Source organism: Loxodonta africana, chromosome 11 (assembly GCF_030014295.1).
Source record: "Loxodonta africana isolate mLoxAfr1 chromosome 11, mLoxAfr1.hap2, whole genome shotgun sequence".
In the NCBI taxonomy this organism is placed as follows: Eukaryota; Metazoa; Chordata; class Mammalia; order Proboscidea; family Elephantidae; genus Loxodonta; species Loxodonta africana.
Genome location: NC_087352.1, coordinates 100,242,669 through 100,268,219, shown reverse-complemented (window position 1 = coordinate 100,268,219; position 25,551 = coordinate 100,242,669). Strand labels below are relative to the sequence as shown.

Here is a 25,551-nt window from a genome sequence, read left to right as displayed (position 1 = left end):
TTTTTTTTTAACTAAGAAGACATATACCTCTAAAACTTTTATGGACAAATGAAAACAATAATGCCTAAAGAACAAAAATGACAGTCATTTGAAGACAGTATCTTCAAAGCACAAAAATGTGATTGAGTTTCAAGCTATAACCCATTAGGAGATATAAAACATCATTAATGAGGGACATTGCACACGATAGATTATATATGTATATATCACAAGAATATAATCACAGAAAGCATTTTTGTTAGCACAAGAAAAGCACAACAGTTTGGTAAAACTCATTCTTTATTTACAGCTGCTCTGTTACTGCCAAATTACAACCGTTTTCTCTGCTGGATTATGTCTGCATGTAACCAACAGTGGAGTGGAGAAGTCAGAGAAATGAGGTGATTCTAAGGGAGGAAAAGAAAATTAAGCTTTTCCCTGTCTTATTCAAGAAAAAAAAAAAAAAAAGGACATTAAAATTCCATGTCCTAGGGGCCTGTTTACTAGATGGAATGATGGAATTTGTGTTCTTCCTAACCATCTCAAGATTTAAATAATTTTATGTGACAGAACCGATGTGCAGATCAATAAAAAGACCACAATCATTTACGTTGAGCATTTAGTGCAATTTCAAGAATCTGCATTAATCAAGCTGAGGGTTTGTGGTGGAATCAATACACAACCACCTTACTTACTGAAGTGCATAAATGAAGTACAACTGAATTTTCAACACCAATGAATATGGATTAAAAAAATCAAATCAATTGAAAGAACAGGTTTTGGAAATCACACAATGACAGCATTTTTGAACACATAACACCGTGCAAAATCCAGGAAAGCAAACAGATGTTCACTTTAATTTCTACTTTCTTCTAGTATTTATCTTATCTTTTGGGAAAAGCTTTCTTGTATTGCAGCTTGATTACATATGCATTCTGCAAATTTCCAGATGTGTTCAAACGTTTTAATCTACATTACGGCTTTATATTTTAGGTCCCCACGATTCCCTAATCAGAGTTCTTATTTCTCTAAACGTTAAATGAAAATCTTGAAATTTTAATATACCCCATTTAGTTTGATAGTACTATAGACATTTTTTTCCCAAATTAGTCTTTCTAGATATATTGGTCTTACATCTATTCAATAGATAATCAGTCCCATTATGGTGTACTACATGAGTCCTTTTAGGAGAACACTCACTTTTCTGAAATATAATAATAATAATATAAAAAGAAATCTTTTTGAGAGGTAAGATCGCAATAATTTCCTCTCTCAAATCCATGCCAAGAAAATTTACTGACTGAAGACAGGCACCCTTCCAGCAAAGGTGATCTCTGTAGAGGGCTTTCCTGTCCTGTTCACAGAACAGTGTGTCTACACCACTGACCTTGGTTACAGCAGTATGGACTACTCATCGGCAGTGACTTGGATGGTGAACACAGGTAATACATTTATTAATTTGAAGATGCTAACAAATAATAGAGGCAGAATTCAAAGTGACCCTGACAAATTAAATGAGTGTTTAGCCAATAACTAGATGATGTTTAATGAAAGCAGAGAAGTGCTAGGCTTGGAAATGGGCATTCTGACAGCTGTGATCACATGAACTGAAATAGCAGCAGACTCAGGGAGTGGGCCCGATGGTGATATGATGTCTGTGTGCATTTGGGATACTCTGACAAGCATTTGAACCTGGATTTTTATAGACAACAGAAGGCCTGATGACATCTATATGAGCAAACTGGTAGAAGCCCCAGAGTGTCCGAAATAATTCGAAATGTATAAAAGTAACCACGAGTTACCAGTTGCCCTCCAGTCTATTCTAACTCGTGGCAATCCCGTGTGTGACAGAGTAGAGCTGTGCCCCCTACAGTTATCAGTGGTTGATTTTTTTTAAAGTAGATCACCATACCTTTCCTCTAAGGCAAGTCTGGATGCATTGGAGCACTTAACCGTTTACAACACCCAGGGACTCTAGCCTAAATCCCGTACATAAGCTACCACACTGAGTAATTCAACAGAATAAAAGTTATGTCATAAAATTTTGTAGATTTTTCAAATAAAATGTCTGGGATTCCACCCAAATCTGACTTCACTATCAATGAATACTTTCTTTTTTTAGTCTGACTTTATGAATTAAGGCTTGCATATATTTTGTCAAGTAGTAGGAAGAAGTCCAGCTTATTGCCTGGGGTACTCTAGTAGAAACGTTGATCAAATATAGCCAGGTTTCAAAAGGTTAGTGAAATCAAATTCTACAAAAGAAACATAGAAACAATCTCTATACAGCTTTAATTATGAATGTAAATATTTCCTTGGAGTAAGCTATTCAAAGTAATTGGTTTCTTGGGAGAGAATCTATTCTGATAATTCGAAGGTAAAAGATCCAAATTCGCTCTGAAACAAGTAGAAATTTAATGAGCTTATGACAAGTTCATACTCAAGAGTTATTCAGGCATTTTTTGCCCCTTGGTGGGAAGAATAAATTTATCATTTATTGTACAAGTTACACTTTGTAATTTTTAAGCTATACAAATCATCATGGAATGAGAAATGGGGCCTAGATGTTGGTAATAAACTTAACCCCAGTACCCAGTGCAGTCGAGTCGATTCCGACTCAAATAAACTTAAATCAGTTCAAATACAGACTTCACAGTGGTCTTTCCAATCGTGTTTCTTTCTCTTTCTTTTAAAAATAATTATACATCACATATTCAATTGAAAAAATTAGGCAATTTACTAAAAGTTAACTGACTTTATAGCCCAGGTAAATAGAAAATGAAGATCCATTTAAGGAAAATGGCTCAGGACAAAAAGGTCATCTGCCCTTGGATTCCTAAACTGTAGCAAGCAATCACCCTTTAGAAGTCAGGCCACCTACTGGGCAGACTGGGGCTTGGTTTCTGATCTTCAAAGGACAACCACGTTTGCATCAGAGTCAAACCCTTTAAACAATACTTGAACAGGGCACATCAAAACACTTTCCTTTTCCTCTTGTTTCTTTTAATTAGAGCTGGTAAAGATACAGGTTTACACACTGACTGAGGTTTGTAGCAAATTCTCAGAACACACATTGCAGACATGAATCCATCTGATTCTGACTTCCCTCTGGGCCCGCCACCCCCTCCCTTCCTGCCTACCTGACAGGGGCACCTCTGCTCTGCGCAGGTTTCAGCAGGACCGTTACAGTGTTGTCAGTTTGATTCAGAGGTGTCTCCAGTTCATAAGCTGGCATGGAAGGTGCTGGAAAAGGCATAGGATGGAGACTCATTACTTCAGCTCATCTTTTCAGTTTCCTCTCCCCTTTCTTTTACGAAGAACATGAAGAACACAGAGCACTTAGTTGAAATTGCAGTTATCAGCTAACCAAGAAAAACTTGACCTATACCCCCTCCATAGAACATGAGCGAAAACTGCTAATGTAAGTGGATACTGACCTTGTTGACCTTGAGGTTTAATTGGGAGATGACATGAGGGGGGCTTCTGAGGTGCAAGGAATACTGCATTTCTTGATTTGGGTTCTGGCTAAATGGGTGTGGTAAAAAACTGCACTTATACTGGTAATTTGTGTACTTTCTATTTGTAGGACATCGCTTCAGAAAATGTTTACATTTTGTGTTATGCTGTATTTAAGGCATATTTAAAAAATAATCTCTAGGATCATAAAAATGAACTTTACAGTTCTTCCACCTAGGACAAGGTTTTTCATTTACCAAAGATTCAGGCTGTGAGAGTCAGAGTGGCTTGCTGGGCTCCGTGACAACTCACAGGCTCTCAGGTAGAGTATCGCAGTCGAGAAGACAGGAATTGAAGAAAAAAGGGCTCGAGCTTTATCTTTGTTTTAACCAGTCACAAGGGCTTAAAAAACAAAACAAAAAAAAAAACCCACTGCCCTTGTTTCTGACTCATAGGGACCCTACAGGACAGCGTAGAACTGTCCCACAGGATTTCCAAGGAGTGGCTGGTGGATTCCAACTGCTAGCCTTTTGGTTAGCAGTTGAACTCTTAACCACTGCGCCACCAAGCCTCCCAGAGGAACTTAGGCACATTAATTTTATCTCTGGAACTTTGGTTTACTCTTTAAAGATATGGGAAACTACCCCCTAGGTTACTGTGGGAATCAAAAGGGATAACAGATATGAAGAGCCAGGCACATACAATTCTACAAATGTTAGCTCTCTTCCTAGTATGAGTCCTGTTTCCAGGGCCATTTTATGACATTCTTTCTGCTCTAGACTCCTTTTTTTTTTTATGCACCGTTTAGTGACACTGATTACATTCTTCAGGTTGTACAACAATTCTCACCCTTTTTTTCTGAGTTATTCTTCCCTCATTAACATAACCTCACCACCCTCTAAGGTTCCCATCTAATCTTTTGAGTTGCTGTTGTCAATTTGATCCCATATAGATAGTTCTTAAAAGAGCATAATGCTCAAGGCAGGCCTTTTTTACTAGTGCAAGCTAAACTATTGTTTGGTTTTAAGAAGGCTTCAGGAGATATTTTTGGTTTAAAGTAAAAAGATTGTCTCAGGGCAATAGTTTCATGAGTTCATCCGACCGTCATGGCTCCAGAAAGTCTGAAGTTTGTAAGAATTTCAAATTCTGTTCTACATTTTTCCCCTTTTGATCAGATAGAATCTTTGGTCAAAATGATCAGTAATGGTACTGGGCCCGGTCCAGTTCTTCTGGTCTCATGGCAAAGGAGGCAGCTGGTCATGGAGGCAATTAGTCACACATTGCACACCCTCCTTCTATTCCTGCTGCTCCTTCTTCCTAAGTTGCTCTGGGTGAAGAGAGACCAATTGTTGGGCCTTGGATGGCTGCTTGCAAGCTTTTAAGACCCTGGGCATTAGCCAACAAACTAGGAGGTAGAACAGAAGCACTATGCATGTTATTAGGCTAATTAACTGGATGCCCCATGAAACCATGACCCTAAAGCTCCAAACCAAGGAACCACATCCCATGAGGTTTTTTGGTTGTACATAAGCAGTCTGAGCAGCTATTCTTTTTTTTGTCGTTGTTGTTGTTATAAATATATCTATCGCACAACTTTTGCCAATTCAACTTTTTCCAGGTATACAACTTATTGACAGCAATTACAATAACCAGTTGTACAAACTCACCCTTAATCAGTACAATAGTTCAATTACCATTAACCCCCCCTCCCTCTTTTTGTCTCCCTCCCACCCCTGGTAACCTATACTTACAAACTTTGTTCTCTATATATTTGCCTTTTTTGTGTCTTTTTATATAAGAAAGGTCAAACAATACTTGTCCTTTTGTGACTGACTTATTTCACTCAGTATAATGTCTTCCAAAGGAGCCCTGGTGGTACAGTTAATGTACTCGGCTGCTACCCAAAAGGTTGGTAGTTTGAACCCACCAGCTGCTCTGTGGGAGAAAGATGTGGCAGTGTGCTTCCATAAAGATTTACAGCCTCGGAAACTGTATGGGGCAGTTCTGCTCTGACCTATAGGGTCACTACGAGTCGCAATTGACTCAACAGCAGTGGGTTTGGTTTTTGGAACATCTTCCAGCTCTATCTTCTTCCCTAGATTCTTAAGTGTTATTAGGATACGGTAACAACAGAGCTCCTTAGTCATGGCGCCACCACCACATACAGAACAAATCACTTGATGGAGGGTGTGACATGAGGGCATGAGGTCTTTTACAACTCCCAAGTAGAGAAGGCTGATGAGAAAGCCAGAGACCATTTCTCACATATAGCTTTTGAAATCATCTTACGTATAGCTTTTGAAATCATCTTACATATAAAAAAAAAGATATTGGATATTTCCCAGTTTTATCTATGAGATTTTCTCAGTACTAAAAATTAATTCAAATTCCATTACAAATTAACTCCAATTTATAACACAGAATTACACTTTATATACCACCTAGTTCTCTATCTTAGGTCTATGAAAGTAGAGAATGAGGCCCAAAGACTATAATTTCTTTATAAACTACAGAAATCATATAGTTATTCTTGATGAGCCTACATAGGCTAACTATGATGTCAAGTTTCTTTGCTTTTAGACAGAATTATATTGACATGGTGTGGTAACGGTAGTCAGTCTCATGTTGATCAGAATTTTTGTCTAATAAAAATGGTAAAAATGAATTATTCTTTTTCTAAAACAATACCCTTTAAACCAAAAGCTAAGAAGTTTCCTGAACACAACCAAACACTGAGGGACAGTGTAGCTGGGGCTGGGGTCTAGGGACCATCATTTCAGGGGACATCTAGGTCAACTGACATAACAAAGTTTATTAAGAAAATATTCTGCATCTCACTTTGGTGAGTGGTGTCTGGGGTCTTAAAAGCTTGAGAGTGGCCATCTAAGATCCATCAATTGGTCCCAACCCATCAGGAGCAAAGCAGAATGAACAACACCAAAGACACAAGGGAAATATTAGCCCAAGAGATGAAAGGGCTACAAAAACCAGAGACTCCACCAGCCTGAGACCAGAAGAACTAGATGGTGCCTGGCTATCACCAAGGACCGCCCTGACAGGGAACACAACAGACAGTCCCTGACAGAGTGGGAGAAATGTGTGGAGCAGAACACATATTCACATAAAAAGATCAGACTTAATGGTCTGACTGAAACTGGAGGAACCCCCTAAGCTCTGTTAACCCAGAACTAAAACCTTTCCCGAAGCCTACTCTTCAGACAAAGATTAGACTGGACTATAAAACATAAAATACTTGTGAAGACTGTTCTTCTTAGTTCAAGGAGATACACGAGACCAACTGTGTGGCTCCTGTCTAGAGGCAGGATAAGAAGGCAGGACGGGACAGGAGCTGGTTGAAGGGACACGGGAAACCCATAGTGGAAAGGGGAGTGTGCTGTCACATTATAGAGATTGCAACTAGTGTCACATAACAATATGTGCATAAGTTTGTGTATGAGAAATTAACTTGAGCTGTAAACTTTCACCTAAAGCATAATAATAATAAAGAATACCCTTTTTAACGTAAAAGCCTTTGAAACGTGGGGTCCAAGCGGGATATTTTTAAAAATCTGCTTGGAGGCATGCCCATTGGCACACATTTCCTTTTTAAGTCCCCATGAAAAATTCATATACTAGACCTTATGGTCTTTAGTTTGCATCCAGGGGGAAAATCACTTGGTCAAGGTCAGGGGAGAAGTACGTGGAAAAATTATAATTAGAACTTAACTTTTCTAATTTCAAGTTAATTGCTTTTTCTACTCACCCATTTGTACATCTATGCCCTTTTTTTAACTTCTATTTTTTTCTAACCTCCCAAGTTATTCTTCCTCTTTTCTAGCTGTCCATATTGTTCCTATAACCTAATTCTTTAATATAATTCTTTATATTATATATCAAATGTATATTAAACTTCAAGACAAGTTTATGCTTGTAAATAAAATCATTACACAATGAAAAATTATCTCTAGTTATAATTGCTTAAAAACAAAATTCCAAAATCTCCTTTTCTCAAAACTTAGCAGAAAGTGTAGAACGTTCTACTTGTATTTCCCTTCCTTCAATTCCAAACAGCAGCTGTTACAAAGCCAGAAATGAGGGTCAACTGGTATAAAAATCAGGCTACATATTTTTATCTAACCTTGGCTGATTAAAAGGGATACCCACCCCACTTCCCACTCCATTCCATCTACCCCCACCAAACTCAGACAAATACTTCTCTATTCACACCCAAAGGAAAATAGTGAAAAAAAGAAAATGCCCATGGAATTGTGTTTATTGCTGTTACATAGTCCATACCAGATGGCAACTTCATTTCCTCTAGTCCGAAGCACAAAGACATTTTCTGCACAGTTGCACTTGCCCAGAAATATTTCTCAAAATATGTCTTTTGTTGGATGGCATAATTGAGTCTCCAAAAGCAAAGAGCTGGAGGCCATCGGTGCCTGGTACCACCCCCTGTGTCTCCTGTCTCTTCAGGACACAAAACTACTAATAGGGGAGGTCCCCGGGAAGGCAGATCCTTCTGGAAGGGGATTCCATAGCATGCTGGCTTTCTGCGGAGCTCTCAATCATTCATGGCTCATTACAGAGATTTTCCCAATACCAACCACTGCTTTAGAAACTTGGGATCACAGAGGAATGAGAGTGCACCGAAGAGAACCTTCTGCCTCACACCCAAGTCCCCCAGTGCAACTGCTAAAACAGTGGCCACACCCTAAAACATAAGGATCTCATATTCCCAAATCACAAATATTTTTAGTATTTCATTTAATTCCATGAATCTGATTTTTAGGCATCCAATTTAGGCATCCAGAGGTATTAATTTGATTAAGAACATGTTAGTTTGGGCAAGCTTCACGTACTTGATGACGAGAATGAAAACGTACAGAGATGTAATTTCTAATAAAAGACACAACTCATGAATTTACAATGTTACCTGATATTTTGGTGGTGAATTTGTTTGTTGCTGGAGGTCCAAAACCCTTAGCTGTGCTGGCCCGGATGGTAAAGGAGTATGTGGTCCCTGGATACAGTCCAAAAAACAGAAAATGGGTTTCGTTTCCCAGTTTTGAAACTCTTCCACTTTGATTGGATAAATCGATTTCTGGGTCAAAGCAACTGACTGCTTTGTAGGTGATCTGCAAAAAAACAAAAATGTAATAAAACATCTGGAGCAGATAGATCAAGACGGCATCTTTATCCAATAAACCCTTCTGATGTATGCGCTGTCAGACACTTGATGATAAGCTCTCATACTCACTTAGACTCTTCAAGTCCCGAATCCAGAGAAAGGGCATAGGAACTCAGCCAAAACAGTTATGAGCTATTCCTTTTATAGACAGAGGAACTTAAAGCCAGTAGACTAGAATACAAAGGATGAGTTCAGGTTTAAGCTAATGCCTTGAAGTTGTCTGCTTTCAAAATATCAGTTGGTGAAATTGTTATATTTGATTCAGAACAAAACACACAACTAGCCAAAATGGATAAGGAGCTGATACTCAGTGCAAGTTGGATGGGTGTACAATGTGGAAAGATAAACGTAACATAAAAACCCAAAAAACAAACCCACTGCCGTTGAATCGATTCCGACTCATACCGACCCTATAGGACAGAGTAGAACTGCCCCACAGAGTTTCTAAGGAGCGCCTGGTGGATTCGAACTGCCAATCTTTTGGTTAGCAGCCACAGCACTTAACCACTACACTACCAGGGTTTCCTAAATGTAACATACATACCTCTAAATTTTTCCCTTTCAAATGACTTTTTAAAAGAATTTCCATATGAGTAGTTCATCAACTATTCAAGAACATTAACTTTTAGTGGTGATTACTGACTTCTACTGGTTATAATGACATAATTTTTAAATATGGCACATTCCAAAGTTTTGAATTGCAAAACCGAGCACTTGCTTTTAAGCAGGTAAACTTACCTATAATTTATGCACATGAGCACTAACACTGTTATTATACAAAGTGATAACTGACATTCTTTCTTCTTGTATTTATACCATGTCATTACAATTAAGAAGACCTCTCTGAAAGAATATTTAGATTGGATCAACTAAGCTTTGGTTTGAAAATGTTTGCTGTATATGTTAATCATGGCAGAGCCTGATGTTATTGGGCAAGCAGGGTGCCTGCGGTTAACCCTCTCAGACTTCTCTCCCAAGGCTACTCGGAGTCAAGCAGGGACAAGGCCTTATCTCCCACACAGCTGCAATGAAGGGATTTCAGCAACGTAACAGCGGGTGCTGGGGTTTTTTACTGGGTCCTTCATCCTGATACTCCTCAGGAAGAGGGTCGTTCAGAAGAGGCACATCTAAATTCTGACAGCAGCCTGGCTCCCACAAAATCTGTCCATTCCTTCATTTACCCATTCAAAGCGTTTCACCCGGCACCTTTGATGTGCCCAAGCACTGGGATCGCACATGGCAATTCAGATACCACACCTGCCTTGAAGGAGGTAACAGTCTGGTGGGGAAAGAAATGAACAATCCAACAGTTATGATGCTGTGTAATTATAGTAACTGCTAACATAGGGCTACCTATAATTCTAGGCTTTTATTTCTTTATAAACATCTCTACTCAGAACATCAGCTATCAGACTGCCATGAGAAAGCCTACTTTTAGAAACTACAAGCTCTAATTTAGTGTAAATTTGGTCCTAACTATCCTTGAACCTCAGATATATATTTTTGTCTGCAAACTGAACACTTATTTGTACATGAGTACCACTCCAACTTCTAGCAGTCAAGAAGTCATATGACATATCGCATTGGGCAAATCAGTGCCAAAAGACTTCTTTAAAGTTTTAAAAAGCAAAGATGTCACTTTGATGACTAAGGTGCATCTGATCCAAGCAATGGTCTTTTCAACTGCCTCATATGCATGCAAAAGCTAGGTAACAAGAAAGGAAGACAGAAGAAAAACCGATGGGCTTGAAATGTGTTGGCAAAGAATATCAAATATACCGTGGTCTGTTGAAAGAGCAAACAAACCAGTCTTAGAGGAAATACAACCAGAATGCTCCTTAGAAGTAAGGATGGCAAGATTTCCGCTCACTACTTTGTATATGTTATCCGGAGAGACCAATTGCTAGAAAAGACATCATGTTTTGCAGAGTGTCAGTGAAAATACAGGAAACACTCAATGAGATGTATTGACACAGTAGCAGCAACAATACACTCAAACACACCAATAATCATGAAAACGGCCCAGTAGCAGGCAACGTTTCATTCTGTTATATACATAAGGTCGCCACGAGTCAGAGCGCACTAGACGGCAATTAACAACACACTTCCAACTTACCATGGATGAGACTGAACTGTTTATTATTCTCAACCAACTTCCCTTCTCATTTTTTCATTTTGGCCAAAATTCCTCCTCTTTCAAATTATATTTTGGTCTGTGATGTCCTTCTTGTCTGCTGTGTTTTGTCAGTCACCAGTTCCTATAAATTATTCCTGAACCATTTCATGTGAACATCCCTTCCTTCTGACTCCCTCTGGCTACCAATTTCATGTGAACATCCCTTCCTTCTGACTCCCTCTGGCTACCACTCTGGCTTGTCCTTCCATATCAGCAGTCTTCCGTTTCTTCAGCAACTTTCCCTCCCTTCTGTAACGAAAACTGCCTACCAGGCCTAAGCTAATCTTCTCATCTGTTCTACTGTCTTACTAAAAATGTCAGCGGGATACAAACCCATACAGAACAAAGGCCAAACTCCTTAGCTTTGTGCTTAAGGTCTGCTTTAACCCTCTTCTCCAAATGTACTTCTGAATACGTGACACCTCTCTGAACAAGGGAGAGGGATTCACTGCCCCACAAACACTCACTGGGTTTTTGTGACATCGCGCTTGCTCACAGGCCTCCGCCTGCCGGGAACGTGACAGATACCTTTCTTCTCTCCATTTATTCTGATTCATTCATTCAGCTCAAATATTTATTGAACATCAACACTAAAGGCCCTGCCTTCAGGTAGCTTAGAGTCTGGATTGGGGCAGGGTGGAGTTGGCGAAACATATAATAAGTATATGAATAACTTTAAAGTGCTAAATTCCATGGGGGGCGGGGAATAAACAGCAGACAAACAGTGGGCCAAGATAAAGAGTACAGTGGAGAGAGGTATATATGCACACTTCTGGAACGGTGAGGAAGGGCCCACTGAGGGGATGTCAATTAAGTTGGGGGGACTAGAACATTGTAAAGGAGGCAGCTGTGCTAAGAGTTTTGGGAGGAACATTTCCGGCAGAGGGAACAGCAGTGAGGCCGTGAAGCAAGAAACTGTGGGCACAGTTAATGAAGAGAAAGAAGGCCATGTGGCTAGAGCTAGCAAATGAGGTAAGAAGGGTCCCTGGAGGGGCCGAGGAGGGGGCAGGGGCTGTGCCATGCAAGGCTTTGTACCGTAACATGAGGAGTTCGCCTATGTACAACGGTGGGCCTTTGAAAATTTTCAGTGTAAAAATAAATTATCTGATTTTCTTTATGAAAAGATCGCTTTGGCGGCCAAGTGGCAGACTGACCTGGCTGGGGGTGGGGTGGGGGAGTACAGCAGTAGGGAGGTGACTGTGAACTACTGCAGGTGTCCAGGGTCCAGTGACTTGGTACAGGTGACAGGATCCAGTGAGCTGGGCTAAAGAAGGGGCAGTGGAGACAGCAATAAATGAAAATAACTGGCATATTTCAGAGACATATTGCACAAAATCTGATTATAGATTACATGTGGGGAAAAGGAAGATGGAAGAAACAAGGATAGACTCCTTGCTTTAGGCTTGTGCAAAAGATAGCTCCATTTCCTGAAATAGGACAGAATGAGTGAGGAGACATTAAGAGTTCAACTGTGGACATGTTACATTTGAGACACCTACAACAGCCAAGTGGAGATACCATATATGACGTAAAGCTGGAATCAGAGAGAGGTTTGGGCGGGACATATAGATTTGGGAGTGACTAGCATTCGACAGATATTCTGGTTTTAGGAATGGATGAGATCATTCAGAAGAGGGTTTAGGGATAGAAGAGGCAGCCTGGTACCAAACCCTGAGGGACACTAATATTTGATATCAGTCAGAGGAGAAGACGCCAACCAAATAACCAGAAAAACAGGAAAAAAGCTGGAGTTCAGAGCTGTCCCAGAAATAAACAAACAAAAGCTTTAAGAATGAAATCTTTTAAAAGATGTTGCTGAGAACTGAGGTGAGACTAGGATACAAAAGAGTCCCTCCATTTTTTAAGACAAAGTTCCAATTTTGCTATCCGTGAAGCCTTCCAAAATCTGGCCCAATATTCTCGAGATCACCTGAGTGCCTACTGCAGTCATGGTGCTCATACAGCTCATTTGTCAATAAATTCCTAGTGTGTGTAATCTTTTGTTTACTCTTAATCATGATTTAAACATAATGAAGAAATTGGAATGTTTCATGTGACTGTCTTCTTTCTGAAGAGTGAGTGATGTCTTATTATTCTTTCAGATCCCAGTGTGATCAGTAAGTATTTGGTGCTCAGCATAACTTTGTCTAAAAAGTCTCCTGGGGAGACCAGGTGTGTCCACGTGCTCATATAAACACTCACCCCATGGCAGGTGGGAGCTCTGCTCCCCCAGCACAGACTACAGAACAAATGCTTTATTAAAGGGCTTGCTGGCCCACTGGGGCTGGTGGGTTTCTACTTGCTAACAGCTACGTAGCTGCAGGATAAGCTAGACTAGGGGTTTGTAAGTTTCTTTTGCTCATAGGCCTTCGGAAATCTGGTAAAAATTATAGTTCTTCATTCTCCCATCCCTAAAAGTGTACACACACCCATGTTCAAGCATCCCTAAAAATGACCAATCCTCTCCCCACCCCTAGCAAGCGGATATGCTGTGCCTGTATGTACACACAAACCTTTAGAAGTTCATGGATTCCCCCCTAATGCCCATTCGCAGAGGCTCTGGGAGTCTGAACACTAGGAATACGAAAACTCCTTGGGAACAGGAGCAATCTGACTCTGTAATCCTACTGCCTTCCCCAGAGTTGAGACTTTGTAAACATTTGTTGACCTGAACAGTATTTCGCACGGGCACAAAATATGCCTCCATGCTCATGCCTAAATGAAACACATTCTTTTTGCCTTGATTTTTTCATTATCTGATTCAATAAATGTTTATTAAGCACCTATTGAGTGCTAGGCAGAGGAAAAGCAGCAGGAAACTCCCAGAAGGAAAGTCTGGGACTGCTCTTAGCTTTGCACTGTATCACTGGCTGAAGACTAAGGCAATTTTAATGGAGCCCCTGAAAGAATACTGATGTTCCAGAGTTGGGTTCCATTTGATGGGATTCCCCAAGTCAAAACAAGCAAGCAAGCCAGCTGCCACACAAACAGCTCAGGTAGGTTAGAGAGGTGAGGAAGGATAAACTGCTGCTTATGTTGGTCAGGCGCGTGAGTGGTCTGTAACTCCAGGTCCAGGCAACTTAATCGATGAGCGCAAAGTGGTGAATAATTAAACCTAACTTCTGGGGAGGAAAGAACCTAAGACACTTAGGGAAAGTACAACCTTTGAGTGAAAAACTGAAAGATAAGCAGAAATCCTATAATATGGGAACAGAGGAAAAGGCATCAGAAGGAAAGAAGAATATAAGCAAAAGCAGAGTGGTGTGTAAGTTCAGAATATTCTTGAAAAAAGAAAATCCCACATAGATGAATCATTTAATTGCAGGAGAAGTAGGATCATACACAAAGGCCTCGGATACTGAAATCAAACTACTTAACATGGCCTCTACATTTTCATTCCTTCTGCACTATTACCTGTCTCTGCTATGGTGATCGACGGAGCCCGGTATACAGGATTACAATCTGACTCTTGACTCTTCAATGTCACAATCAGCTGGCCGTTCTACCTTACTGTGTGCTCGGCAGCACTGCCTTTACACCCCACTCACACGTTAAACTCCAAGTGTCTGCATCTGGTATTTACTTCATTCTTCTATAGTTAGCTGCTGATAGGACTGTTAGCTCTAGTAGGACAGTTCCTTTTATCCTTTTGTCTTCTTCCAATGCCTTACACACACTCAACGTTAAAACAAGAAGTCTGCTGATGTCTTCCTGAAGTTTATACCTTTGGCAATCAAGAAACATACAGTAAAACCTATGAAAGCCAGACCTGTGTAAGGTGGAAACCTATCAGAGAAGGAAAATGCAAATATTTTCCACTAAAATGAGTGATGGGAAGTGGTAAGACTGCATCCTGTCAAAGGATGAAAGCTTGTGAGACCTGGAAAAACAAGGCAGTCCTGTCCAGTTGCAGCTCTCACAGGCTTCGCTGTGCAAAGTTAGTGAAGTATAATGAAAATAGCTGAACAAATCTTCCTGTCCACTTGGGAGTACTGTAGTTGTTAGCTACCATCGAGATGGCCCTTGGATCATGGTGTCTATGCGTTCAATGGACTGAAAGGCTGTCCAGTCCTGCACCATCCCCATGATAGGCTGTAGATCAAACCGTTGTGGGTCACAGGGTTTTCACTGACTGATTTTTGGAAGTAGATTAGCAGGCTTTTCTTCCTAGTCCACCTTAGTCTAGATGCTTTGCTGAAACTTGTTCAGCATCCTAGCAACACATGAGCCTCCACTGACAGATGAGAGGTAGCTACGCGTGAGGTGTAATGGCTGGGTATCGAACCAGTGTCTCCCACAAGGAGGGTGGGGATTTTACCTCTGAACCACCACTGCCTCTCTGGGAGTATTACTGACTGATAAACTTTTAAAAACAGCTTTCATACGTAATGTTTAAATTTTGATAGACGCTCTCAACCTGTCTACGAGGTGACAAAATGAAGGTTTCCATTAGTGGTCTGTGCACACACTTCCTCCATCCTTGCTGAACACCTGAGACTCCACAAGTCAAACTTTCTATAGGCTTGCTTTATCTTGCTTCTTCCATCATTAGTAAGGTTGGGTAGGTGTCTTCTCACATGCTGACACGCCATTTAGATATTTTCTCTACGAGCTGTCTTTTCTTACTCTTTGGCCATTTTTTCTAGTGGATTGCTTTATCTTTTTCTTATTCATCTATATCAGGTCACAGTATATCATAGCTATAAATACTTTGACTAAGATAAATGTTGAAAATAATTTCCCCATGTCTTCTGTTTATATTTAAACTTTCTTTGTGCTATCTTTGATCATTTAGAAGTTTATATTTTAAAATATTCAAATCTGCCAATCTTTTTGAATATGACTTCTGGATTTTCTGTCAAGATGAGAAAGAAAGATTACAAAATTGTCCTTGCATCTTTTTTTCTTACTGTGCTCTCATAAGTTGAATTTTGTGTTCAGATCATGAATCTATTTGGTATATTTTTGTGTGATGTGAGCGGCATGTTATTCACGTAATAAAATGTTGGATTTGCCAACATATATTAAATTTTATCCAAGTATACTGATAAATGAACTTGCACTATAATTTATATCTTGAAAATTTTGGAAGGGCATGCATCTTGTTAACAGTAAAAATTGGGATGCAAGGCTATTCTATTTTGAATACTTCTGTACTTTCTTGCACAAATCAAGTATTACACTTATATTTTAAGAATATGAAAGACATTAGGTATCTATTTAGGTAGAAGGAGCCCTGGTGGTGCAGTGGTTAAGTGCTAGGCTGCTAACCAAAAGGTTGGCAGTTGGAACCCATCAACTGCTCTGCAGGAGAAAGATGTGGCAGTCTGCTTCCATAAAGATGTATAGCCTTGGAAACCCTATGGGGCAGTTCTACTCTGTCCTATAGGGCTGCTATAAGTTGGAATGGACTTGATGGCAACAGATTCTTTTTTTTTTTTAGGAAGAGATATAATTATCAGAGCCAGGTTTTAGAAAGATAACTGACAAAATTAAACAGGTAAAGTGGGTAGGTAAGGGATGAGAAGGACGCGAGGACAAAGACAGCGAGAACAGAAAGGAGGGCCTAGTTTTGAGAGGGAACTGAATGGAAGTTAACCAACCAAACCAGTTGCTATCAAGTCGATTCCAACTCACGCTGACACATGTGGGTTTTCAATGGCTGATATTTCAGAAGTAGATCACTAGGTCTGTGCATCTGGGAGTACCAACATGCCTCTGGCAGACTTAAACCTCCAACCTTTCAGTTAGTAGCCAAGCACATTAGCCATTTGTACCACCCAGGAATCATGGATGGGATTTAGGAGGCTATAAAGACGATGGCAAAGAATAAAACCAGAAAAATACTTGCATGCTGTAAATTGCCAAAATTCCTGGAAAAAAACAGTACTGTCAGAATCTTTCAATTATTAATATTTTGGCACATCTCTCATGAGGGGTAAAGAGAAATTTAGAATAACATGAACCTACAGCATATTTATTTACAGTGTCTGCAACATTCAATCTAGTTTTTCTTCTCTCCTTCAAAAACTATACAATTATGCCGTTTTCCCTAAAGTTTTTATCACTGAACTTTTTGTCAACCATGATGATTTGTTTCACCAACCAGTTTTTACCTATATTAAAATGTGTTTCCATGACAGAATACACTGTTCCTAAGGTCCCTGCTTCCTTAGCATGATGTCTGTCCCAGAAGGCTGTGGCCTCCTCCCGGGAGGGACCGACTCCTTCCTCCACCTCCAGCTCTGAGTAGGACCCTGGCAAAGGGTAGGTGAGTCATGCGTGCAGGTCTGTGTTAGGGGAAGAGGAGCTCCCTCCTGAAACTCCACCTAAAGTCTACCTTGAGGAGCTTGAGAACTTCCTCCTAGAACAAGATTTGGTGGTCAGAAAACTTCATCACTTAAGCCTGACTCACACATGTGACATTTCCCCTTTGGTGCCTAGAAAAATGAACCAGGCTTCTCGGCACATACACATCTGATTTTAATACTCTGACATACGGCGCAGGCACAATTCCCCATTGTACTATCATCTAGATGATGCTCAACTGTGGGATCCTGGCTGCTGAAGTCACAGAGATTAATGGGCTCTTATTTTGAATTATTACTCCTACTCTTTTCACGTTAAAGTTACTTATACACAAAGATAAATGTGCAGTGCAGTTAGAAAGAAGGCGTATGCTAGAGTAGTCCCTTCTTGTCTGTGGTTCTACAGTTATCCATGGTCAGCCGCAGTCTGAAAATAAACAATTTATACGTTTTAAACCAAATGCCATTCTGGGTAGTGTGATGAAATCCTGAGCCACCCCACTCTGTCCCTCCTGGGATGTAAACCATCTCCTTGTCCAGTGTATTCATGCTATACAGGCTACCAGCCAGTTAGTCACTTAGTAACTGGCTGGTCATCAGATTGATTGTTGTAGTATCACAGTGCTCGTGTTCAAGTAACCCTTACTTTACTTAACTAGGTTCCCCAAGCACAAGAGTATTAATGCTGGCAATTTGGAGACTCCAAAGATAAGCCTTAAAGTGCTTCCTTTAATGAAAAGTATGTATGTACAGGAAAAAAAAACAGTATATGTAGGGTTGGGTTTCAGGCACCCACTGGGTGGGAGGTCTTGGACCCCCTGGGGATAAGGGGGACTGCTATATTAGTTCCTGTCTGACCAGATGTCAGGGTCTGGTTTTTAGGATGGATAAACTTATTTCTTGGAACTTAACTGTGGTTTCAAAAAAAAATTTTTTTTTCAAAGGCTTTATATTTTCTAGTAAAAAGTCGTGAATCTCCCAAAATGAGACTTGAAAAGGGTCATGGGACCAAAGATATTAGCTAAAAGATTACGATCACTGAGGGAAAAATAGGAACTTGTTGATTCGATTATAAAGCAGCCCTATGAGAGCTGAGCCACGAATTTTTATTACACCTACTCTCTTACAATGAAGCAGCCAATGGACAGCATTAGTAACTTAGCACTGAAGTCAACTTTTTTCTTTTATCTTACTTCATTTAGCTTCCAATTAAAATTTTCCTTTTGCATTTCAATGCTAATTTTCAAAAGCTATAAGTAAACACAAATGTGAGGCTGACTGGGTCAGGGAAGGGTTTACCAGCGATTACCATTCTGACAGCTTAATCTGCTCAGGCTTTTGTCAGTAGTTCTGAAAGGTATTCAAGTGCGGCTTCCATGTGAGGAACTGCTACGGTTTTCACAAACCTAACAACATATAATTTTGTTGAATTTGCATTCAAATAAAGGCTAGCTTAAAAAAAACACGTCTGCTTGTTTCTATGACAATAGGCATAGTGAAATGACGCTCACACAGATGTGATGACTGTCACCCCTGCTACTGGGGTTATTTTTTTCCTTGAACAATTCATCAAGTTCTTCGCTGCTTATCTATCATTCCACCATTTGACATGGCTCAGGAGACAGAGCTACGTCACAGAAGTCCAAAGGGTGTTTTGCTAACACAAAGAAACTAAAAGGCTCTATCGCAGGCTTATTCCTGACACATTTTTTATTGACTTTGCTAATTGGATAATTGTGTTCCTTTATAATTCAGGAGTGAAATATTTCACAGCTAAGCAGGGACAGGATTCTGTGGTTGCCTCCTAGTCAACATATGCTTCAAAATACTTAGTTGTTTTTAATAAAAGTGATGACGTTATGCTGTGTTTTAACATATGATAACATATAATCTAGGAACATGTAAATCATTGTAAATATACATCCTGAGATTATCCACAATTCAAAAAAAAATTTTTTTAAGTTTTTTGTTTCTTTAAATTAACCTTTATATACACTGAAGTCATTAAACTTCTTATAAGGCCTTATGTCATTATGCATTTTAAATAACAGATAGCCTAGCTATTGTAAGAAATTATAATAAAAATAAATTACTAACGATGGATACACTACCTCATATAAAGTGATTACTCCATATGTTTGAGTCGGTTCTCGCCACTGAAGAAATATCTTCTCTTCGAAGGTACTTCCTTGGATAGATTCAGTAGGAACAGCACCTGGGACTAAAACAGGTGGGGTATGAATGTTTGAATAACAAACCAAGGTTAAAAAAAAAAAAGTAGATTTTTCTAGTCTTGATAGGTTTTAATCTTTCATTGACGTAAAACAAATTAATAGTCTATAGAAACACTCAGTTTTCTTTTAAAAATATGAAATCTAAAACCATTTTAACTATACTCTCCTTATAAAGAGAATAATTTCATCGTATGTCTTTAAAGTCTGAAACAATTAGATAGAACTCAAGAATTACCTTTTAAGTAAACTTTTTCATGAAAAATAAATGAGAAAGGATTGGAACTATGAGAATTTTCATACACTACTTGGTTGGAGTGTAAACTGGAAGAGCCACTTTGCAAACCACTTTGGCAGTATTTAGTAAAAGTTAAAGACGCACATGTCATGTGACCCAATAACCTCACCTTTATGTAGATTCCCTAGGAAATTTCTTGTATGTATGTAGCAAGAATGTTAATATAGCAGCATTTTTATATTAATAAGTTGAAAACAAGCCAAATGGTTTAATAAATTGTTATGATAAATATTAAAAAGTGAAAATAAGTTACAGCTATATAAATCATCACAAATTCATTATGTATTAATGTACTAATATGTGATGTAGATGAAATAATATATTTTTGAAATTTACTGTACTTCATTTATAGTGTAATTACTAGTATAATAGATAGTATTAGGTTTGGGGAATTTTGATGCCATCCTTTCAAAACATAAAATATACAACAGTTCTGAATAGTTTTCAAGAAAATCAAATTGACAAAAGGGAAGATGAAAATCTACTTGCCAATTTTCCATAAAATAACATTTAAAAATTATTTTAAAAATATTATTTGTCTCATCTTTATCATTTTATATTCAGGTTTGAGTAAGCTTTTTGTTATAGACAATTTAATGTACTAGCATGTCCATCCTATTTATAAATACATATATATTTGTGGGTACATGATAAAAAGTTTTGGTGATGGAGTCAGTGAACAAAAAGTGGGTGGAGAGGTTTCACGCTTTCCAATTTCAAGACTTACTACAAAGATACAGTAATCAAGAAGGCAGTGTGGTACCAGAATAAGGACAGACATACAGATCAAGAGACAGAACTGAAAGAACAGAAATATACCCTTCACATTTACAGTCAACTGATTTTCAACAAGGGTGCTATGAAATTCAATGAGGACAGAATAATCTTTCCACAAATAGTGTTTGGATAAACAGATACCCAAATGTAAAGATGAAGTTGAATCCTTACCTCACACAATACACAAAAATTAAATCAAAGTGGATTTAAGACCTAAACATAAGAGCTAAAACTCTTAGAAGACTACACAGGCATAAATCTTTGTGACCTTGGATTAGGCAATTGCTTTTTAGATATGACACTAAAAGCACAAGAAAAAAGATAATACAGATAAACTGTACGTCATCAAAATGAAAAACTTTGTGTTTCAAAGAGCACTATCGAGAAAGTAAAAAGACAACACATAGAATGGGAGAAAGTTTTTGCAAATCATGTATCTGGCCAGGGACTTGTACATAGAATACATAGAGAACTATTAAGCTCAATAATAATCAGACAAATAACCCAATTAAAAATGGGCAAAGGATCTGAGTAGACAGTTCTCCAAAGAAGGCCTACAAATGCCCAACACGTACATGAAAGAAGCTTAACGTTATTAGCCATTAGACAATTGAAAATCAAACCACAATGAGATACCACTTCATACCCACTAAAAAACCACCAAACCAAACCCAGTGCCGTCGAGTCGATTCCGACTCATAGCGACCCTACAGAACAGAGTAGAACTGCCCCACAGAGTTTCCAAGGAGCGCCTGGTGGATTTGAACTGCCGACCCTTTGGTTAGCAGCTGTAGCATTTAACCACTACGCCACCGGGGTTTCCTCCTACCCACTAAAAAAAAAAAAAAAAAAAAACACTAGGATGGCTATATTCATAAAGGCACATAATAATATGTGTTGGTGAGAATGTAGGAAAATTGGAACCTTCATATACTACTGGGTAGAATGAAAAATGATACAGCCATTTTGCAGAGTCCAGTAGTTCCTCAAATGGTTAAACACACATTTACCATACGATCTAGTAATTCATTCCTACCTGTCTACTCAAGAGAAATGCAAACATACATCCACGTAAAAGCTTGTACATAAATGTTCTCAGTAGTACAAATCATAATAGCCAGTGGGAAAAAAAGTCCATGAACTGACAAATGGATAAACAAAATGGTATATTCATAGAATATAATTTATGAATAAAAAGAAATGAAGTACTGATACCTGCTACAACATAGATGAACCTTGGAAATATTATGCTAAATGAAAGAACGCAGTCACAAAGGACCCCATATTGCATAGTTCTATTTTTATGAATTGTCTGGAAAAGGCAAATCCATAGAAACAGCAAGTAGATTAGTGGTTGTCTGGGGCTGGGATTGGGGTAAGGGGAGCAGGGGGTGTCAACTAATGGGTACAGGGTTTCTTTGGGGGGTAATGAGATGTTCCAAAATTTATTGTGGCGATGGTTTCCACAACTCTGAATATACTAAAAGCTATTAAATTGTAAAATCAAATGAGTGAATTTTATGGCATTTGAATAAATAAAGCTGTCTTGAAAAAAGTAGTTGGAGAAATGTTTTTGATTGTGGAACTATACAAGTAGTCTTGTAAGGGTTGGTAAGATCTCCATAGGTTGGAAACATTACCTAGAATTTCAAAAGCAAATTCTACACTTCTTGAGCGTAGGGACTACTTATAGTTAGATGTAGGATATTTTACAGCTACTCTATATAGAGCTAAATGTTGTTTAGTAGGAAAAAAAAAAAAAACTTACTCAGATTGGAGGCCTGGGTTCTGACTTAAGACGCTCCAATACTTAAACCGCATAATCTGGATAAATCATTGGATATCCCTGGGTTTCAGTTGTCTCATTTATAAAATGAAGAGTGGGACTAACTTATTTTTAATATACAAACTCTAGATAATCAATAAATATGAAAGTAATTCTCCTAGACTGAGGGAATCTGTGTGAGACTACATCCAAGCAACGAAAACAAAGTATTCAAGCAGTTACAATGCCAGCCTCTGAGTCCAACACAAATGTTTATCATAGTCAGAGGTTGAGCTAAAACGTGCCGTTGCAGAGAGCACTCTACTAAGTCTCTTCTCTCCCTTGAAAGTGTTGATTAGGATCATTACCACTTTTCTGACAATACCAAAATAACTATGATGAATGGTCTGTTATTTTGTGATATTAACTGAAAATATTTACTAACCTATGTATAGATGTAATGAAGGCAAAAACTTAGGGAAAAAAAACCCTTTTGTTTCATCCCATTAATATAAATAAGGCTAAAACAAACAAACAAAAGGTAGGAATTCAAAATGATGTTGATCAGAGGACATTTAAAATGTGCTGGAGGAGACCCAGTAATGGATGGCATTGGGAGAGTGTTGACAGGAAGACCTTAGTGGGATTCATGTAAGTTTTGTAGGTCAGGAACAGACCTAATAGAGGTTAAAAAGGTATATATATTTATATGTATATAAATATACATATACACACATACATATATACTATACATATACAGAAAAGTTTATTAAATTAGGGAAGAAAGTACCACACAGGAATTTCAGTCTAGTACTATTTTTTTTTTTTTTTTTACTATTTAGAGGAATTCAGGATTTGGAATATATAGTCAAAATATCTGAGTTTGTGAAACTGAGTCCTATACTACAAAGTGACACTCTAAAGATGATTGAAAAAGATAAATATTTTTCCACACGCTTTTTGTTGAAATAATCAATATTACAATAGAAATATTATGCTACAATAAGTCACAATGTTCAATGATTTGTAGCTTTGTTAATGGTAGATAAAATGACCTCACCATTGATTTGTCTTCAAACTCACTACTGTTTGACAGTTATTCTATTTCTGACTTCTTCTCTCTGCCTTTCTTGAAGTCCCTTGTTTTTTTCTCATTCAAAAATGCATACACAAATTGTTTTGTGACATTGGGTGCAATCTCCATGTTTAGTCAGCACTCTCCCCCTTTCCCTTTACATGCTGGGTTCCCTGTGTTCATTTGCCCAGTTTTCCAGTCCCTTCCTGCCTTCTCATCTTCACTTTTGGGTAGGTGTTGCCCCTTTGGGCTCGTATATTTGACTGAACTAAGAAGCACGTTCCTCACATGTGTTACTGTTTGTTTTATAGGCCTGTCTAATTTTTGGCTGAAAGGTGGCCTTTGGGAGTAGCTTCAGTTCTGAGTTAGCAGGGTGTCCAGAGGCCATAGTCTCTGGGGTTCCTCCAGTCTCTGAAAGACCAGTTAGTCTAATCTTTTTTTTTTTGTGAATTTCAATTTTGTTCTACATTTTTCTACTGCTTTGTCCAGGACCCTCTATTGTGATCTCTGTCAGGGCAGTCAGTGGTGGAGCCGGATACCATCTAGTTCTTCTAGGCTTGGGCTGGTGGAGGTTGTGGCCCATGTTCTCCATTAGTCATTTGGACTAATATTTTCCTTGTGTCTTTGGTTTTCTTCATTCTCCTTTGCTTACAATGGGATGAGACCAACAGATGTATCTTAGATGGCTGCTTGCAAGCTTTTAAGACCCCAGATGCTACTCACCAGAAGTCCTTTTTTTTTTTTTTTAAGCAGTTTTAATTTGAAATAAAAGCTTTTCAAATTAACTGAATATCTGTAGGCTATGAGAACAATAGATTTTTATTTGAAAGTAATGCATGCCAGACTTATGGGACTAGCAATAATAATTTAACCAAACAAAAAATATATATGTGACTCTGACTTCATGTTTTTGCAGAACTAAACAGAATTCCTAGCTCATGTCATTCCCAATTTTCAACCCCCAAATGTTGAGTGGGTTCACGCTTCAGCAACGTGGATCGTCTCATCCCTAGAAATGACTAAAACATGAAATGCTTACCAACAATATTTTATTTCATTTAGAGACAAATAAAGTGCTTTTGAGTGTTTATCAACTACTCAGTACCATGATTATTTCTATAGAATACAAACAATTGGTTTCTCCTCTTAAGCAGTTTACAATTAGAGGAAAATTCATATACGAAATAATGAGAAAACAAGGAAAGATCATAATGAACTGCTACGAATCATATAATAATAACAATCATATATTAAATGTCCACTCTCTGGAAGTTAAAACCAGTTCTAGGTAAATTTCTTCCAACTCTAAACCTGCCTGAGAAGTATTATTATCCTCACTTTTCATATGAGGAGACTGAGGCTCAGGATTTATGGCTCTTATAAGTACAAATAAGGTCAGAAGGATGAGCATAATATGGGTTGAACAGTTGGAGACAGCTTTATAAAGAACCTGAAACTTGAGAACTATGAGGGATAGAGAAGGAGATGCAACTGAGAGACAACAGGTGGAAAGATACTTAGTAGAAGAGAAGCTGGAGAGAACAAGGAAAAACGGGTATGTAATGAGTTTGGTATACGCAACCCATGCCAAGGTGACACCTTTGTAGACTGATAAGTTTTAGAGCATAAGCCAAGAGTATAGAAGACTGCTGGAGAGATAAGGCTCAGGAATAAAGATAAACAGGAAAAGATACTGAAGGCTCTTGTGGAGAATGCTAGATGATGAAAACGTACTTTACAGATTCCTTTAGTGAGTGAGTAGGGGGCATTAGAATTAGAAAAGGTTGAAATTACAAAGAAAGCTTAGAAACTGTTACAGCAATTTCAGCATAAAATAATGAGGACTGAAGAGTGAAAGCAGAGAGGAAAGAATAATCTAATTTCTGGAAGCAGAAATGGCAGGAGCCAGGAACAGATTAAATGCAGAAAGGCAGGTGGGGAAATGGCCAGGTGACCTGTTGACAATGCTGACACTTACTTACTGGGAGACAAGGAAGAGTTGGAAGAAACAGAAATAGGACTTCCAGTTTCTGCCTTGAAAGACTGACTTATATCACACTAATATGAAATTAAACTTGTTTCATATAAAAACAATGCTAATAAACAACTATTTGAAGGCACTGGAGAGCAACCAAGGCAGGCAGGCCTTGAGGGGCTACAAAGAGGAGGATGTAAGATGGGCTCCACCTTTAGTCTGACTTTCTCCACAGTTTTCTTCTATAGTTATATGCATAGTATTGAGTAGGTAACAGACTCTCAAAAGTGCTTTGTTAGCTCTTTAAATAAAATTAAATA

General features: G+C 38.6%; 1 protein-coding gene across 3 annotated transcripts in view; it reads right to left on the bottom strand.

Annotated features, from left to right (window-relative positions):
* The window catches only part of PTPRM (protein tyrosine phosphatase receptor type M), a 943,724-nt gene that overhangs the window by 338,948 nt on the left and 579,225 nt on the right, over positions 1-25,551 (bottom strand). For all 3 annotated transcript variants that reach the window (XM_064294704.1, XM_064294702.1, XM_064294703.1), the window contains exons 9-11: positions 19,222-19,331; positions 8,372-8,573; positions 3,120-3,222 (exon numbers count right to left, since the gene is read on the bottom strand). In XM_064294704.1, coding sequence (XP_064150774.1) covers positions 3,120-3,222; positions 8,372-8,573; positions 19,222-19,331 — 415 coding nt within the window. The remainder of the gene's footprint in view (positions 1-3,119; positions 3,223-8,371; positions 8,574-19,221; positions 19,332-25,551) is intronic.